Source organism: Scyliorhinus canicula, chromosome 19 (assembly GCF_902713615.1).
Source record: "Scyliorhinus canicula chromosome 19, sScyCan1.1, whole genome shotgun sequence".
Lineage (NCBI taxonomy): Eukaryota > Metazoa > Chordata > Chondrichthyes > Carcharhiniformes > Scyliorhinidae > Scyliorhinus > Scyliorhinus canicula.
In genome coordinates, this window is record NC_052164.1 from 98,562,136 (window position 1) to 98,581,114 (window position 18,979).

At 47.6% G+C, this 18,979-nt stretch overlaps 1 protein-coding gene across 4 annotated transcripts in view; it reads right to left on the reverse strand.

Annotated features, from left to right (window-relative positions):
- usp28 (ubiquitin specific peptidase 28) overlaps nt 1–16,539 on the reverse strand; it is an 85,481-nt gene extending 68,942 nt beyond the window's left edge. For all 4 annotated transcript variants that reach the window (XM_038778850.1, XM_038778852.1, XM_038778851.1 and 1 more), the window contains exon 1: nt 16,282–16,539. In XM_038778850.1, the coding sequence (XP_038634778.1) occupies nt 16,282–16,326 (45 nt within the window). In that variant the 5' untranslated portion in view covers nt 16,327–16,539. The remainder of the gene's footprint in view (nt 1–16,281) is intronic.
- Nucleotides 16,540–18,979: the final 2,440 nt, after the last annotated feature.

Sequence of the window (18,979 nt, forward strand, 5' to 3'; positions counted from 1 at the left end):
CCACGAAGGACGGATCGACGACCCTCCCGACACCCGCCTACAACCCACCCGCGGGTCGCGACCCCCACTTTGAAAATGCCTGGTCTGAGGTGTTAAGTGTTCCAAACAAGTTCCTCCAATCCCAGTTCATCTGACTGTATCGCCACAACCCTTCCACTCCTTTCTCCTTCATATGCCTATCCAGCTTCCTTTGAAATGCATCTCTGCTATGCACCAAACTGCTCCATCTGGAAGCGAGTTCCACATTCGCACCACTCTCTAGGTTAAAGCGTTCCTCCTGAATTCCCGACTTATTAATGACTACCTTATATTTATGTCCCGAGTTCTGGACTTCCCAAAAGCAGACACATTTTCTCGACGCCTGCCGATCGAGCCCCTTTATAATTTTAAAGATCTCCATTAGGTCACATCCAGACCTCTGGATTGCTAGTTTAGTAACATAAACAATACATTACTATAGCCTTTGAAATTTCTTTTTAAAATACAGAGGGCTACATTTGACATGGAAGTGCTTTCAGGAGCTGAATCACAAGGGCTACTGAGTGGAAAAAGACTGAATTATAATCTTGACCTCTTACTTTCCATTACACCACAACAGATAATATGAAGGGAAGACATTACGAACCCACTATAAATAACTTCAGCAATAAGGGCACTAGACCATTCTCTGGTGGGGTCTCCCAATTTGGAATGGCTACATATCTCTCTGAATGGATGCATTGAATGTACTCACAGCTGTGACTTACATCTGCATGAATGGTTTTAAAAATCTGGGATTATTAAAGAAACTCTCCCTAACCTCTTCAGTTGCCAGGGAAGGATTTTTATAATTAGCAGTGATCACATGTCAGAGCTGCATTCCATCAGTACAAAAATGTTAGAAGTGCTTTCTGCCTGTTCAGGCAGATGTTAGCGCTCGCATTGCACAACTGGAAATGCAAGGAGTTACACCGGTGTCCTGGATAGCATTCCTATTTTGGGTAAATCAAATAACCAAAGTAAGTCAAGTAAACTGAGGGACAAATAAAAGGGGCATTCCCTTAAAGGGATATCGCCTGAATCAAAAAGCAAACGACAAATTAAACCTACAACATTAAATCAAAATGCGATCAAGAGGGTCAATGAGACACCCCATCCCCGCAGTGCCCACCAGGCATGGAAGGCTATGATGGTGGCATTAGACACCGCGTGCACCCACTCTAAGGACACCCGAGCGTAACCGTAGCCTTGGAAGAGGTGCAAGCAGTCAGGTTGGATGACCCTCTCGATAGCCCACTGCCTGGGCCTGTTTATGGCAGGTTTGACCAGACCCAGGAGCAGATGAAGGAGGGGGTCCTCTTTCCCCACCCCTCCCCAGACCGAGTACCCGGAGATCAGGAGCGTGAGGCTTTAGTGTAAACAAACCTGTAGCAAAGGGTTTTTTTTTAAAAAGAAACTGAAAAGGTTTTTTTCCCCCCAAATTTTTGTTGCTCCCTCAGCCAGTTGATCAAAAGAGAATTAGAAGCATAAAAAATAAAAGTCGGAGTAGGCCTTTGACCCTTCGAGCCTGTTCTGCCATTCATTACGGTCATCCAACTGAGGTCTCTGTTCCTGCCTTCCCCCACAGCCTTTGATCCCTGTAGCCCCAAGAGAAATATCTGACTCCTTGAAAACATACAATATTTCAGCCTCAACTACTTCCTGTGGTAGTTATTTACACCGACTCACCACTCTCTTGGCGAAAAAAGGTCTCCTCATCTCAATCCTGTATGGGTTATCCTGTGTGCAGCACAGTGGTTAGCACTGTTGCTTCACAGCTCCAGGGTCCCAGGTTCGATTCCTGGCTTGGGTCACTGTCTGTGTGGAGTCTGCACCTTCTTCCCATGTCTGCGCGGGTTTCCTCCGGGTGCTCCGGTTTCCTCCCACAAGTCCCGAAAGAAGTACTGTTAGGTGAATTGGACATTCTGAATTCTCCCTGTGTACCCGAACAGGTGCCGGAGTGGGGCGACTCGGGGCTTTTCACAGTAACTTCATTGCAGTGTTAATGTCAGCCTACTTGTCATACTAAAGATTTTTTCTTTTTAAACCCTTAAGACTGTGGCCCCTGGTGTTGGACTCCCCCACCATTGGGAACATCCTTCCTTCATCTCCGCTATCTAGTCCTGTTAGAATTTTATAGGTTTCTATGAGAATCCCCCCTAAACTCCAGCGAATATAATCCTAACTGGCGTAATCTCTCCTCATATAACGGTCCCACCATCCCAGGAATCAGTCTGGTAAACCTTCACTGCATCTCCTCGATAGAAAGAACATTCTTCCCTCGATAAGGAGACCAAAACTGCAAACAATATTCCAGGTGCAGTCTCACCAAGGCCCTACATGATTGCAGCAAGATATCCCTGCTCCTGTACTCAAGCGCTCGCGTTATGAAGGCCAACATACTATTTGCCTTGGTCACTGCCTTGCACCTGCATGATTACTTTCGGTGACTGGTGTACAAGGGCTCCCAGGTCTCGTTGCACATTCCCCTCTATCAATTTATAGCCATTCGGATAATAATCTGCCCTTCTATTTTGCTACCAAAGTGGATAAACCTCACGTTTATCAACATTATTCTGCACCTGCCATGAATTTGCCCATTGGCTCAACTTGTCCAAATCACACTGAAGCATCTCTGCATCCTCCTCACAGCTCACCCTCCCACCCAGCTTTGTGTCACCTGCAAATCTGGAGATATTACATTTAGTTCCCTCATGTAACTTATTTATATTGTGAATAGCTGAGATCCCAGCACTGATCCCTGTGGTACCTGATTAGTCACTGCCTGCCAGTTGGAAAAAGACCCGTTTAGTCCTACAATTTGTTTCCCGTCAGGCAACCAGTTTTCGACCCATTACAATGCACTCCCCCAATCCTATGTGCTTCAATCTTGCATGCTAATCTTTTTGATTTGATTTATTGTCATATGTACCGAAGTACAGTGAAAAGTATTGTTCTGCGACCGAGGAACGTACACATGTATTCTCATGTATTTTCTTGAATTCTGTTCAATTCCCTTTTCTTCCCATGTACTGAATGATCTGTTGAGCTGCTTGCAGAAAAATACTTTTCACTGTACCTCGGTACACGTGACAATAAACAAATCCAACCAACACAGTACGTACATAGTAGACACAAGAATAATCAACAGAGAACATTGACAAATGGTACATCTACAAAACAGTGATTGGTTACAGTGCGGAACAAGGGGCCAAACAAAGCAAATACATGAGCAAGAGCAGCATAGGGCGTCGTGAATAATGTTCTTACAGGGAACCGATCAGTCCGAGGGGGAGTCGTTGAGGAGTCTTGTAGCGGTGGGAAGAAGCTGTTCCTATGTCTGGATGTGCGAGTCTTCAGACTTCTGGGGCGGAATTCTCTGACCCCCCCCCCCCCCCCCGCAAGGTCGGGGAATCGCCCGGGGCCTGCGTAAGTCCCACCCCCGCCGTGGCTGGAATTCTCCGCCACCCGGGAATCGGCGGGCCCGGGAATCGCGCCCCGCTGATTGGCATGCCCCCGCGGAGATTCTCCGGCCCGCGATGGGCCGAAGTCCCGCCGCTGTCAGGCCTCTCCCGCCGACGTGATTTAAGACACCTCTGTGCCAGCAGGATTGGCTGCGCGAGCGAGCCCCCGGGGTCCTGGGGGGGGGCGCAGGGCGATCGGACCCCGGGGGGGGTGCCCCCACGGTAGCCTGGCCCGCGATCAGGGCCCACCAAACGGCCGGCGGGCCAGTGCCGTGGGGGCACTCTTTTTCTTGTGGCCGCCGCCATGGCCTCCACCATGGCGGATGCGGAAGAGACCCCCTCCAACACACATGCGGCGGTGGCGACGTCAGCGGCCACTGATGCTCCAGCGCATGCGTGGACTCACGGCGACTGGCAAAGGCCTTTCGGCCAGCCCCGGCGCTGGGCGGCGTGGCGCCAAAGGCTGTTGGCGCCAGTTTTGGTGCCAGTCAGCGGAGCGGGAGCCACTCCGGCTCGGGCCTAGCCCCTAAAGGTGCAGAGAATTCCGCACCTTTGGGGAGGCCCGACGCCGGAGTGGTTGGCGTCACTCCGCTACGCCGGGACCCCCCGCCCCGCCAGGTAGGGGAGAATTTCGCCCCTGTATCTTCTGCCTGATGGAAGGGCCTGGAAGATGCAATGCCTGGGTGGGAGGGGTCTCTGATAATGCTGTCTTCCTTCCTGAGGCAGTGAGAGGGGTGTACAGAATCAATGTGGGGGTGGCAAGTTTGCGTGATGCATTGTGGGACTTTGTCAAAAGCCTTCTGAAAGTCTAAAATAAACTATATCCACTGGCTCCCCCTTGTCAACTCTACCCTTGAAGAATTCCAGTGCTTTTCAACTATGATTCCCCTTTCATAAATCCATGCTGACTCTGTCCAATGCTGCCATTGTTTTCCAAGTGCTCTGCTATTATATCTTTTATAATGAACTTTTGCATTTTCTCCACTATTGACGTCATACTGATTAGTTGAGAGTTCCATGTTTTCTCTCTACCCCTCTTTTAATAGTGGGGTTACATTAGCTACCCTCCAATCTGTAAGTACTATTTCAGAGTCTACAAACTGTTTCTAGGGCCACTACCTTAAGAATTCTGAAATGTAGATTAGCAGGCTCTGGGGATTTATCTGTCTTCAATCTCCCAATACCATTTCCTTATTAATACTGATTTCCTTCAGTTCCTTCCTGTCGCTGTTTAATCTGATTGCATTATAGAAAGGCGGCATAAACGTACCTGCACACAAAAACGTTTTCAGAACTTTTGACATGATAACGATGAAGCAATTTTACAGGAGTGTTGACATTGAGTCACTCAAGGACAGGTGATGAAATTCTTAGTAAGAGACAGAGCATTTTGAGGAATATTTTAAACGATGGGCAGGTAGAGGCAACTGAAAACATGGTGCTGGCAGTGATCAGAGCCGCTGTCTAACGCTGCTGACCAAAGGCAGGATTTCCTGGCCTTTTTCATCTCAGTTTCTGTTGCCCTAGATGCTCATCAACATGAGATGGGTGAAGTCACAGAACAGAGTACCCCAATTCCTTTTGGTAAACAACGTCATTATACAGATAGAGGAAAAGCTTAAAACAACCAACACATTGCTGTCATTCTCCATAGCAGGCTAATTACGCCAGTTGATGCTAACACTTGCAACTCTCAATCACCGAGTTAGTCATGACCTCCAACACATTTTCACAAAGTATATATAGGATCACCCGAACTGAAAATCTGCAGAGATCGAATAGCGCTCCATGAGTTTGGTTGTGCGTGAAGTGCCAATGAGGGTTCTGGTCAACAATTCTCAAACAAGTACTTTGAAGCTGTAACCTAACATTTGTTATTGATACTGTACAGCACGGCTTCGGGGAAAAAAAAGTTCTGATGTGAATTAGACATTTGTAATATATAACTTGTTACTTTGCTACAGCATGTCAAATTATGCAATGTGAATTTTGCAGCAATTGCAATAGCAGAGCAGAGACACTAATCTCCCCTCTTCCACCAACACCCCCCCCCCACCCCTCACCAGCAAATCCCATCTCCCATGAAAGTATTTTGAAAGGTTCTGACTTTGAGACCAGGCATTACCAACTAAGACAGATTGATGACTATGCAGACAGAGCCATACATTGACATCATAAGTTTTACGATTGTCACCAAAAAATGAGACTTCCTGCAGTCAACATAGTCACACAGTCACATTTATCACTGAATTATAGCAAATCATTAATTTGGAGTTTCAATTAAAGGGATCACTAATTACACAGAATCTGTTGCTGTGTGTAAATTTTACTTCTTGAAAAAACATAAGGTAATAATCCCATAATCATCAGGAATGTTTAGTGCAAACGCAAAGTGATTATCTACAGCTAAGAAATCAGTTTTCTAACCAGGAAGCAACTGTGTACACTGGCCTTTCCCCGGTCTTCATTTCCTTGTTTTCTCATGAGTAAACAAAAACTATTTTTATGCCATGCTCCATCACACCGAACCTAAAGAGCAATTACCAACCCGAGAGCGAGCCTGAACATCCACTGTTTAAACTCACACAACAGCTTGTGTTTATGGACAGTCTTTAGTAAAGTGTCACAAGATGTTTCACAGCGTCAGCCCTGGCTCAGAGGGTAGTGGTCTCGCCGCAGAGTTAGTAGGTTACGGTTTCAAGTCCCACTCCCGAGACTGGAGCACAAAATCTAGGCTGACGCTTCAAGTGCCGGACTGTCAGAGAAGAGTCACCTTTCGGACGGCTGGTGAGAACAAGATTCCATTTATTCTCTCTGGAGCCCAATAGGTCTAATCAAACTAGTAAGAGTGGAGTATTTATCCCCGGTGCCCTGCAATATTGATCACTCAACCAGCATCACACAAATATAATTTGCACATTCTTAGAGCTGTTGGTGGGACAAATGAATGGCGAATTTTCTTACTTGCAAAAGTGACTACTCCTCATTGGAAGTTTTTCCATTTTCACAAATAACAGGTGTGATGGGGCAGTCGGAGATTCAGTGAATGGCCTCTTGGAGATAGTTCAGGAGTTTAGAAACATGGAAAGGAACAAGTGACTTCATAGAACGCTGACTGTGCAGAAGGCCGGCATTCAGCTCATCGAATCTGCACCGACCCTCTGAAAGAGCCCCCCCCCCCCCCCCCCCCCCCGATCCCCATAACCCCACCTCACCCCCACATCTTTGGACTGTGGGAGGAAACCCATGCAGACACAGGGAGAACGTGCAAACTCCACACAGTCACCCAAGTTTGAATCAAAATCGGGTCCCTAGTGCCGAGGCAGCAGTGCTAACCAATGTGTCCCCATAAGATCATAGGGAAGAGGTAGAAAAACACATGACTGAGAAGAAAATGGGGGACATGGGAGCCAGGCAGTCCTGTGACTGCAACATCTTCTGCATGAGTACCACTTCTTTGAGAATTTGTTTCACTCAATTACTGCAACCATCCTATAATCAGCTGCTGCGCTTGGAAACTAGATACAATATTTTGCAAACCACCTTTTAACTTAAAGTTTATCTAACTAACATATCATTAGGATGAATCTGGCACAAATGACTTGCTTTAGTTGCTTGCAGGTGCGACAGCGCTGAAACCTGAACAACTTCAGGCCACCTAATGTCAGCCTCCAGAAATATCTCAGTTGCTACGTCCTTAACATGAGGAAGACTCAGAAATAGAACCTGCTGGACAGCTGCTCAAAGAGGTAGCAATATGAGGAAATATTAAACTAACTCCCCCTTCCCCGGCCACATCCAACGTTGTGAGATTCCAGTCATCGAGTGGAACACAACAAATCGGAAATGCAATTTCAAAATTTGTGATTGACATCAAATTGGGTGGAGGGTAGCACAAAATACAGAAAGACGTTGGTACATTCTCGGAATTGCAATTAACAAATTAATTTTAATGTAGATCAGTGTGAAGTGGTGCATTTTGTGAGGAGATTAAGGATGCCACGTACTCCTTGGAAAATAAGGGTGTAAACGTAAGCGAGGAGCAAAGTGGTCCCACTGCACAAATCACTAAACAAAGCCGCGCAGGTTACAGGAGCTCTGTTCTCCAGAAAATAAATGGTTGAGGGTTGAGCTGATGGAGCTCTTCGATCAGGTAAATGTAGAGAAGACATTTTCACTGGTGGGGAGTCCAAAACTAGGGGTTTGCAAACATGCTGTAAAATAGTCACCATTACATTCAGTTCAGGACAAACTTAGTTACTCTGAAAATGGCTATCATGCACAATTAGCTGTTACATGGGTAGCTGATGCAAGCGGCATTGATGCATTTGAGGGCAGGTTGGGTTAACGCAAAAAGGAGAAAAGAATATGCTAATCGGATGACATGACTGACGTGGAGCATGGACCAGTTAAGCCAAAGGCCATGTTACTACGCTGAACTTTCGATGCAAAAGAGCGGCAACGGATACATGGAAAGATGGATACAACAGCAGCAGATACCTGGAAACACCGCCATTTGGAATTTCCCTCCAAGTCATTCACCATCCTGACTTGTAAATATATCACCACTCCGTCACGGTGTCAAAATCCTGGGACTCCCTCCCTAACAGCATTGTGGGTGAATCTACAGCATATGGTTCAAGAAAGAAGCTCACCACCACCTTCTCAAGGTCAATTATGGATGGGCAATAAATGCTGGTGTAGCCAGCAACGCCCACGTCTCGCAAATGAATAAAAACCTGCTTTCCCATAACAAAAAACAGGCAAACATCAAACAGCGACTCCCATGAAGGGTCATCGGCCAAATTCGGGAGGTTATATCAATCAGGAAGATTCTAGGTTTTACCGGGGGGGGGGGGGGGGGGGGGGGGCTATGTAACTTTCCAGCTGCAGGCAGGATGGTACGGACTGCTACAAGGGAGGGCGGCGATGGGTGGAAGAGGCAATTGGTACCTGTGTTGTTGTCAAGGAGAGGGAAGAATAGCCAGCCATGAATCAGTGAATACTCCAATTCTTATTGCCGTGACGCCTGCTGGATGGGTATACATGTCCTGACGATAGGATCGCTGTCAGCAGTGATGCACCCCCCCCCCCCCACCCCCACCGTCCCCCAATGGTCAAATAGTCTGTTAACCCTCACTATCCAGACTCACATGTGGAAAGAGTCACATTAATAACAATAATCTTTATTATTCTAACAATAGGCTTACGTTAACACTGCAATGAAGTTACTGTGAAAATCCCCTCGTCGCCACATTCCGACGTCTGTTCATAATAATATCTGATACATTCCCCAGCCTAACTCACAGAAAACAAAAGTATAGCGTTCTAACAGATGAGATTCAATTCAAAACCAGTACTGTACAGTACACAAAATAAAGAGTGCTGGAGCAGATCAAAGATTCTAGGAATGAACTAGGTGCTTAAAAGTAAGATACAGATCGGAGGCAAAAAAGCATCACACAACCTAAAAACTATCACTTGTCAGGGCTAAATCCATCATGATTCAATTAGAGAAGTGGTATTGTCACTGGATTAATAATGATCTGGGGACCCGGGTTCGAAGCCCAAATGGAAGATGATCATGAAAATCTGGAATTAAAAGTCTAACGATGACCATGAAATCATTGCCAATTGCCCGAAAAATCTATCTGGTTCACTAATGCACTTTACCAAAGTAAATCTGCCAACCTTATCTGGTCTGGCTTACAAGTGTTGACAGCTCCAAAGAAATGTAGTTGACTCTTAAATGCCACTAAAATACCGGTGAAAGGAATGAAACTGGGCAGGCCACCAAGCATCGACCAAGGCACTGGAAGCAACAACGGCAAACCCAGCCGTATTGACCCTGAAGTCTTGCTTACTAACATCTGGGGGTTAGTGCCAAGATTCGGAGAGCTGTCTCAGACTAGTCAAGCCTGATAAAGTCATGTTCATGGAATAATACCTTCCCAAACATCACCATCCATGGGTATGTCCTGTCCCATTGGCAGGACTGAGCCAGTATAGGTGGTGGTGCAGTTATACAGCTGGCAGCGAGTTACCCTGGGAGAATTCAAAATCAAATACGGACCCCCATGAAGTCTCATAGTATCAGATCAAACATAGGCAAGGAAATTTCCTGCTGATTACCACAACCTTCCTCTCCCCCTATTGAACACGACTTGCAGGAAGCAATGAGAGTGGCCTGGGTTCAGAATATACTCTGGATAGAAGACTTCAGTGTCCGTCACCAAGAGTGGCTCAGAAGCATCACTGCAGACCAAGCACCAAATCCTCAAGGGGATAGATGCCAGTATATAACATATCTAGCATATCTGTATCTGTAGCAGGTGGCGAGGGAACCAACAAGAGGGAAAAATATACTTGACATCAACCTCACCAATCTGCTTGCTGCAGTTGCATCTGTCCATGGCAGCATTGGTAGGACTAACCTCTGCGCAGTGCTTGTGGAGGCAAAGTCCCGTTTTCACATGGAGAATACCCTCCATTGTGTGGCACTACCACGGTGCTAAATGGGATAGACTTCGAACGTATCTAGCAACTCAAGTCTGGACATCTATCAGACACTGTGGGCCATCAGCAGCAGCAGAATTGTACTCAACCAGAAACTGTGACCTCATAGCCCAGCATATCCCGCACTCTGCCATTACTATCAAGCCAGGGGATCAACCCTGGTTCAATGAAGAATGCAGGAGAGCATGCCAAGTGCAACACCGGGCATACTGAAAAACAAGGTGTCAACCTAGTGAAGCTATTAAACAGGATTACTTGCATGCCAAATGGCATAAGCAGCAAGGGCTAGACAGACCTAAATGATCCACAATCAACGGGTCAGATCTAAGTTCTGCAGCCCTGCCACATCCAGTCTTGAATGTTGGTGGACAATTAAACAACTCGCTGGAGGAGGAGGTTCCACAAACATTCCCATCCTCAAAGATGGAGGAGCCCAGCACACCAGTGCAAAAGACAAGGTTGAAGCATTCACAACAATCTTCAGCCAGAATTGCCAGGTGGATGATCCATATTGACCTTCTCTGAAAGTTCCCTGCATCACAATATCAGCCTTTTGCCAATTTGATTCATTCCACAGATAGCTGTAGACACAGGATACTGCAAAGGCTATGAGCCCTGACATTATCGGCAATGTGGAAAGTTACCCAGGTGTGCTCTGTACACAAAAGGCAGGACAAATCCAACCTGGCCAATTACTGCCCCAGTGGTTAGCCCTGCTGCCTCACGGCACCGAGGTCCCAGGTTCGATCCCGGCTCTGGGTTACTGACCATGTGGAGTTTGCACATTCTCCCCATGTTTGTGTGGGTTTCGCCCCCACAACCCAAAGATGTGCAGGGTAGATGGACCGGCCACGCTAAATTGCCCCTTAATTGGAAAAAGTGAATTTCATACTCTAAATTTTAAAGAAAAGTAATGGGGTGGATCATGAGAAACACTATCAAATAACACTAGCTGATGACCAGTTTAGGTTCCACCAGGGCCACTCATAATTTGCACCATGGTCACTCATTGCACAGAAAGCTCTCATGGGTGAGGTAACACACTGTAAACTTATTAGACCAAGCCTGAATATTGTTCAGGTCTTGGCGGCATTTTGACATGGACTATTTCAGTATCCGAGGAGTTGTAAACGGTGCGGAATATTGGGCAGCCATCCGCAAACATTACCACTTCTGACCATATGATGGAAGGAAGGTCAAACTCCAGCTTGAAGATGTGCATGCACTGTTACTTCAAGCCGCATGCCGCAGATTCTCCAAGTAAACAAGACTGCATTCCCCTCATTAAACATCAACCAATTTTCCATTAGCTCCTGGTCTCTTGTCCATGTGTTGTAGAGTATTCCTGTTAGCTGGAAATCTTCCCTAATCATTAAGTGTTTATCAGGATTAAAGATGATAAGAGATGCTGCACTTGTTGCAAGCAACAAGATAGGATTTGTATTTGTACAGAACAATTGAAATGGCACGCGATGATAAAGCTGATGATTAATCTCAAGTTTAACACTTTTGCAATCGGCCAGGATGTGAAAGCCCAAAGGCACAATGCCGCGGATGCTGGAAATCAGAAATAAAAAAACATTGCTGGAAATACTCAGGTGGCATCTGTGGAGAGAAACCGAGTTCACATTTCAGTAGTATGACCGCTGGTCAGAAAAGAAGGAAGATCGAAATGTGAAGGTTTTTAAACCATGAGAAAGGGCAGAAGGCAGGAGAACACAAAAGAGAAGGTCTCTGATAGGCTAGAGGGAGGTTGGAGGGAGGGCAGGAGAGGGCAACTCACAAAATATTTCATGATGCAAAAGCCAAGGAGAGTGGTAGTGGGTATGATATGGAAACAAAGGCCGTGCCCAAATGAGGCATGAATGGTGTGGCAGTTGACTTGCACTCAGTAAACCGATGCAAAACCCCTGTGGCAGACAAGGTCGTGCAGTGTGTTCTTCTGATTTTCCGGCTCTCCCAGCAAGTTTGCCACACAGCAAGATGCAAATCCCTGTTTCTGGGGCAGGTTGGGTGGGTGGGTCAATGGCATGGTGTACACCCATCACCATCTGCACTGCCGACACAGCCAAATGGGTTCAAAATGCCGAATAAAACCACTGCTTGCTAAGGCTGCAGCAAATCTACACAGTGGATGAGTAATTTGAGACCTGACACCTGGTGAGAGTAGCATGGCTCTGGAGAAACAGGCGATTCGAGAGCTTTGGGGTATTCCTCGCTTCATGTCTGGGTCTGTTGTAGACTAACCCATACAGATTGTTCGTTATGATCATTCAACGGTAGCATGGTGGTTAGCATCAATGCTTCACAGCTCCAGGGTCCCAGGTTCGATTCCCGGCTGGGTCACTGTCTGTGTGGAGTCTGCACATCCTCCCCGTGTGTGCGTGGGTTTCCTCCGGGTGCTCCGGTTTCCTCCCACAGTCCAAAGATGTGCGGGTTAGGTGGATTGGCCATGCTAAATTGCCCGTAGTGTAAGGTTAATGGGGGGATTGTTGGGTTATGGGTATACTGGTTACGTGGGTTTAAGTAGGGTGATCATTGCTCGGCACAACATCGAGGGCCGAAGGGCCTGTTCTGTGCTGTACTGTTCTATGTTCTATAACAACTCCATTCTCATTGTAGAATATGACAAGTGGGACCATCGGTCGATGGTATTTTTCCTCCCTCTCTCTGAAGATGCTGCCTGACCTGCTGAGTATTTCCAACATCTTCTGTTTTGATTTATGTTAGAAGGCGAGCTAGATGGACAGCGGTTATTTTTCATACACAAATTCCAAAATGAAATAGAATTCAGATGAGTTGTTGATGGCTTGAATGTCAATCTCCCCAGTTATTATAGAACCCAAATCCCTTCGTCACATTACTACCATGTAATCAAGGGATATGACCTATTTACTACCCGACTCAACACTTGCAGCCTAACAGTACTGCATGTGAACTCCAACTGTGATTGTGCTAGAATGCAACCAACATTTGAGTAACTCGCGTAAAAAGTGATTAAGGAATAAAGTGCAGATGCAACTACAATTCCCCTGTAAAATAATCAAATTCAGTTTTTGCTTTTCACAGGGTCTCAGTGACAGCCTTCTGAGGCATTAGACAGTCTGAGGCATGAATGTGTTGTTCCACAGCATCGATGTGACCTCAGGAAGAAAGTACTAGCCTTTCCACCACTCCCTTCATGCTATGCTCTCGGTTCCAGCCTATTGACAATCAGATACCCCATCCACTGCATCTGACATCTCAAATTAACCATCTCAGACTTGTTTGGTCAGGGCACATATCTTTTCTTGAGACGACTGCAAGAATTTATGTTTCTACAGGACCTGTTTATCATAGTAAAACGCCCCGAGCTACATCCTAGAGGCATTATAACACAAAATTTGACAACGAGCCGCATATCCAGGCAGATCTGTCAAGCTTTGCCACGGGTTGGCTTTAATGAACATCTGAAAGGAGAAACGATATGTCGAGCCGTGAAGGGGATTAGGGAGGCATTCTGGAACCTAGGGCCCAGGCAGCTGAAGTCACGATCTCCAATGGTGGAATATTTCGAATTGAACCTTAGAATTTACAGTGCTGAAGGAGGCCAATCGGCCCATTGAGTCTGCACTGGCCCTTGGAAAGAGCACCCTACTCAAGCCCACACCTCCACCCGATCCCCGTAACCTCACCTAACTTTTTTTGAAAATAAGGGCAATTGAGCATGGCCAATCCACCTAACCTGCACATCTTGGACTGTGGGAGGAAACCGGAGCACCCGGAGGAAACCCACGCAGACATGGGGAGAACTTGCAGACTCCGCACAGGCAGTGACCGAAGCTGAGAATCGAACCTGGGGCCCTGGAGCTGTGCAGCAACAGTGCTACACATTGTGCTACCATGACGCCCGAGGCTCAAGAGACAATTCTAATTCTCTTAACTCTTTATTCAAGAAAGCCAACTGGTGAAGGACAGAAATGGAGCCAATCTGTACTCACTTTTATACGTATTTAAGTTCCGCAGTACACTACACCTAGCCCAATAACTAAGTTTGGGTTACATTATCAACTGAGCAAATTTGACCTCCATGAGCTCTGAGAGATTTCCCAATGGGGAAAAAATATCAACAGATAACAAGGATCAATATTTTATCACATGTTAGTTAAATAAATAGATATAAGAGGTGATTGACCAGCAGTTTCCCAGCCACAACAAAATCACCACGACTTTTAGATAAAGACTTTGGATGACCTTGGCTACCAAAGATATGCCAAACTCAAAATAGCATAAAAGGTCACTGTCGGCTTCAAGGGGAGGTTTTGGAACCAGCTGAAACCCACTCCAAATCTTCCTCTCAAATTCTGCATTTCTGGTGGATGGGACGATTTGTAGCTTCAGATCATTCAGATTAACTTTCAAAAACGCCCGTTCAGTTTCCTATTTTCTCTTTCGCTTCTCAAACGGGCTGGAGGCCAGGGTTCTGCTAATTCTGCTCCTGGGTCTTGGGGGGGATGGGCAGCCCTCACGGGGGGGGGGGGGGGGGGGGGGGGGGGAAGAGAGGGGAAAGCTCCCAAGGTGTTGGGGGGGGGGGGGAAGGGGGAAGCCCCCCAAGTTGCAGGGGATGGGGGGGAAGCTTCCAAGGTGTGGGGGAAGCAGGAAAGCTCCCAAGGTGCGGGGAAAGGGAGGGGAATCTCCCAAGGTTGGGGGGGGGGGGGGGGAGAGAGAGGGGGGGGGGCAGCCTCATAGGGAGGGGGAGCTCCAGAGGGGATGGGGTGACAACCCCAGAGGGGTTGGGTGGAAGCCCACGAAGGGAGAAGAGGGGCAGCCACCAAGGGGAGAGATATTCAAGATCCTGATGAGAATGGACAGGATAAATAGCAAGGAAATACTTGCATTCCCCCCCCCCCCCTTTCCTTCCCCTTCTCCCGGAGTACCAATCTATGTAGAGGGCACAGATTCAAAATCATTATTAAAAGGTGTAAAGATGATGAGAGGAAAAAAGATATTCACCAGAGTCTGGTTGGAGTCTGGAAACAACCTCCTGATTGTGTGGTCGAGGGAGGTTCAATGGAGGTATTGAAAACACTATTGAATTCCTATCAGAAAAGAACGTGTTGCAGGAATGAGGCAGGAGAATGGGACGAGGTAGAACGCCTTTCAGTGAACCAGTGCAGACCCCAAGGGCCAAATGGCCTCCTTCTGCATTGTAAAGATTGTCAATCTATGAAATGTTGAGAGGGCTTGGCAAGGTAGGTGCGGAGAGACTGCTTCTGCTGGCTGGCGGGTCTAGAACGAGTCTCAGTTTAAGGGGATCAGCAACTTAGGGCTGAGGAGAAGGAGGAATTTATCTACCCAGAGGGTTGCAAGTACTCAGCTGTTGAATCACTCAAAGCACAGAATGAGACCATTCAGTCCTGCAAATATTTATAGATTCTCCTCCACTGAAGAATAAAGGATGTGGAGATAGGCTTGATGCGGTGGGTCAGACATGATCATGGATTTTACATTGCAGAAGGCGGCTATTTAGCTTTGTGTAAAGAGCACCTTACTTAAACCGGCACCTCCAACCTATCCCCGTAATCCAGTAACCCCACCTAACCTTTTTGGACACCAAGGGCAATTTAGCATGGCCAATCCACCTAAACTGCACATCTTTGGACTGTGGGAGGAAACCGGAGCACCCGGAAGAAGCCCACGCAGACACGGGGAGAACGTGCAGACTCCGCAGAGACAGTGACCCAAGCCCGCAATCGAACCCAGGTCCCTGCCGCTGTGAAGCAACAGTGCTACCCCAAGCCCCATTTATTGAAAGAGGGAACAGGGTTGAGGGGCCATCGAGCCGTCTCCTGCAACTGTCTGCTGTGCCCCATTCCAAGTCTGCGGGAATCAGCTCCATAGCAGAGGGGGCACAGGAGCAAAACAAAGCAGAGGGACTTGGGTGTGCTGCCGATGTAACCGAAAACAGGCCAGTGTGGAGGGGCTGAATGGCCTCCTCCTTCCACCTGCCAGACGCCGTGAAGCGGGCAAACCTTTGAAACCCATACTTCTCTGGACACAGGTGGCAATGCATGTCCTCCTGGGGAGGTAGCAGGGGCGACACCAAGTTAAAATAAATGATTGGAGGTAATGGACGACAGGATTTTTAAAAAAGCAAACACACAGAGATTGGCTCAGAACTTTGCCAAAGTGGAGAGAGTAGAACTTGGAGTTGCCGCCGAGAGGGAAAGTGTTACAAAGTATCTGTGCCATTGTCTGCAGGGTTAAACCGGACACATTGTTGCTGAGGGAGTGACTTTGTTACCTTCTCTTCGCCACTCGCTCCGGGCTCACTCTCCCCCGCCGTCATCTTCCCTCGGCCACTTCTCAAAGTTGGAATCAGATTGCTGGGTGGTGTGTGGGGTTTTTTGTTTTGTTCAATCCCAATTTTTGTTCCTTTGTTGTTGTTTTGTTTTTTGTCTCCTTCTGCCGAGGATTTGCAGCCAGGAAGCGGAGCAGCCACCACCACACAGGGAGGCAAGCGACAAGCGACCCCCCTTCCTCAAACACCCGCCCACCAGCCCCCGGGGGCGCGCACGCCCCCCACCCCCAATGACGCGCGCGATCGACTGCGTCCGCGCTCCCCCCTGCCCAGCCACCCTGGGCGTGCGCGCCCCCTGCTGGAGGCTGGTCTGTTCCTCAAACAGAGCAATTGGGGGTTGAATTTCTTCACCTCTTTCCCCTCCCCTCAGTGTGTTCGTCCCCCTGCTCCCCTCAGCAGCAGCAGCAATCTCATTCTTTTGGTTCTATTTCGTTTTGGAAAGTAGGCTCCGGTCTAGGTACATTTGAACAATCACACAGGACAGAAAGAGGCTATTAAGCTCATGGTGCTACTTTGATAGCATCATCCAATTTCCCTGCTCTCCCTTCTCCCTTTCAAGTATTTCCACACAGTGCAGAAGGAGGCCATTCGGTCCAGCGAGTCTGCACCAACCCTCTGAATGAGCACCCTACTTAGGCCCGTACGCCCCTCTCTAATCTCTGTCACTCCACCTAACCTGCCCATTTTTGGGCTGTGGGATTGGGGGTGGGTTTGCTCAGTTGGCTGGACGGCCAGTTGGCGGTGTGGAGCATCACCAACAGTGCGGGTTCAATTCCTGTACCGGCTGAGGTTATCCATGAAAGTCCGGCCTTCTCAACCCCATGCCTGAGGTGTGGTGACCCTCAGGTTAAATCACCACCAGTCAGCTCTCTCTCTCAAAAGGGGGAGAGCAGCCAATGGTCCTCGGAAACTATAGAACATACAGTTCAGAAGGAGGGCATTCGGCCCATCGAGCCTGCACCAACCCACTTAAGCCTTCACTTACACCCGTAACCCCTCCTAACTATTTTGGTCACTAAGGGCAATTTATCATGGCCAATCCACCTAACCTGCACATCTTTGGACTGTGGGAGGAAACCAGAGCACCCGGAGGAAACCCACGCAGACACAGGAGAACGTGCAGACTCTGCACAGTGACCCAGCGGGGAATCGAACCTGGGATCCTGGCGCTGTGAAGCCACAGTGCTATCCACTTGTGTTACTGTGCTGCCCAGGTGGTGACTTTCAGTTGTGGATTTCAATACAGCTTTATCGTTGGACTGTAGGATGAAACCAAAGCATCTGGAGGAAACCCACGCAGAGACAGGGAGAATGTGCAAACTCCACACAAACAGCCACCCAAGGCCAAAATCAAACCCGGGTCCCCAGCGGTGTGAAGCAGCCGTGCTAACCACCATGCCACCCTAATTATCCAATTCATTTTGATACTTTTGAAATTCAACAAAAAATTTCAATTAAGGGGCAATTTAGCAAACCAATCCACCTACTCTGCACATCTTTGGGTTGTGGAGGTGAGACCCACGCAGACACGGGGAGAATGTGCAAACTCCACAAGGGACAGTGGATTGAACCCAGATCCTTGGTGCCACTGCGCCACTATGCTGCCCCCTTCCCACCCTTTCGATAGTTACCCTTGAATCTGCTTCCACCTGTGTATTTCAGATCACAACAATTCACCCGCCATACAATCTCATCTCTCCTCTGCTTCTTCCTTTGATCTGACCTAATTACCTTAAATCATCCGGCCACCAATCCTTCTGCCACTGGAAACAGTGATTTACTCCATCAAGAACCCTTGATTATTTTGCATGCCTCTATGAAATCTCCCCTCGACCTTTTTCTGCCCTAAAGAGAACAATCCAGTCTCACCTTGTAACCCAAGCTTCTCACCCCCACGCCCACCCCACCCACCACCCTGGATCATTGTCATAAATCACCTCAGCAAGGTCGTGCCCACATTCATTTTCAAGGCGGGTATATATTGCCAACAGGGTTGGTTATCTCAGTTGACTGGATGGCTGGTTCATGATGCGGACCGATGCCAGCAATGGGGGTTCAATTCCCATGCCACCTGAGGCTATTTATGAAGGTGCCGCCTTCTCAACCTTGCCCCCGGCCGGAGGTGTGGTGACCCTTGGGATATAACACCACCAATCAGCTCTGAGAGGGGAGAGCAGCCTATGGTCATCCGGGACTGTGGCGACCTTTACATTTATATTGCCAATCGCTACTCACCCTCAGTTTGACTTAACAATGTAGAATGATGGGCCACTTCAGTGAGTAGTTAGAAAGCAACCACATTGATGTGGGACTTGAGTCACATGTCAGCCAGACCAGGTAAGGATGGCAGATTTCCTTCGCTACAGGAACTTAATGAAACAGATAGGTGTTACTCAATCCCACCGTCTCACCATCATTTTACTGATGCCAGATTTTTACATAACACCACGCGTTGAAGTATTTGAAGGTGTTGCGCACAATTAATTAATTAATAAGTTATGCTAGTGGCTTCACAGTTGTAACAGGAGAGGAGCATTTAAAGAGCAGATTTACAAAACAATATTTACAGAACAATAGCATTTCTATAGCATCTCTCAGACCACAGAGATTCATAAAGAATTTTACAGACAATGAAGTTCGA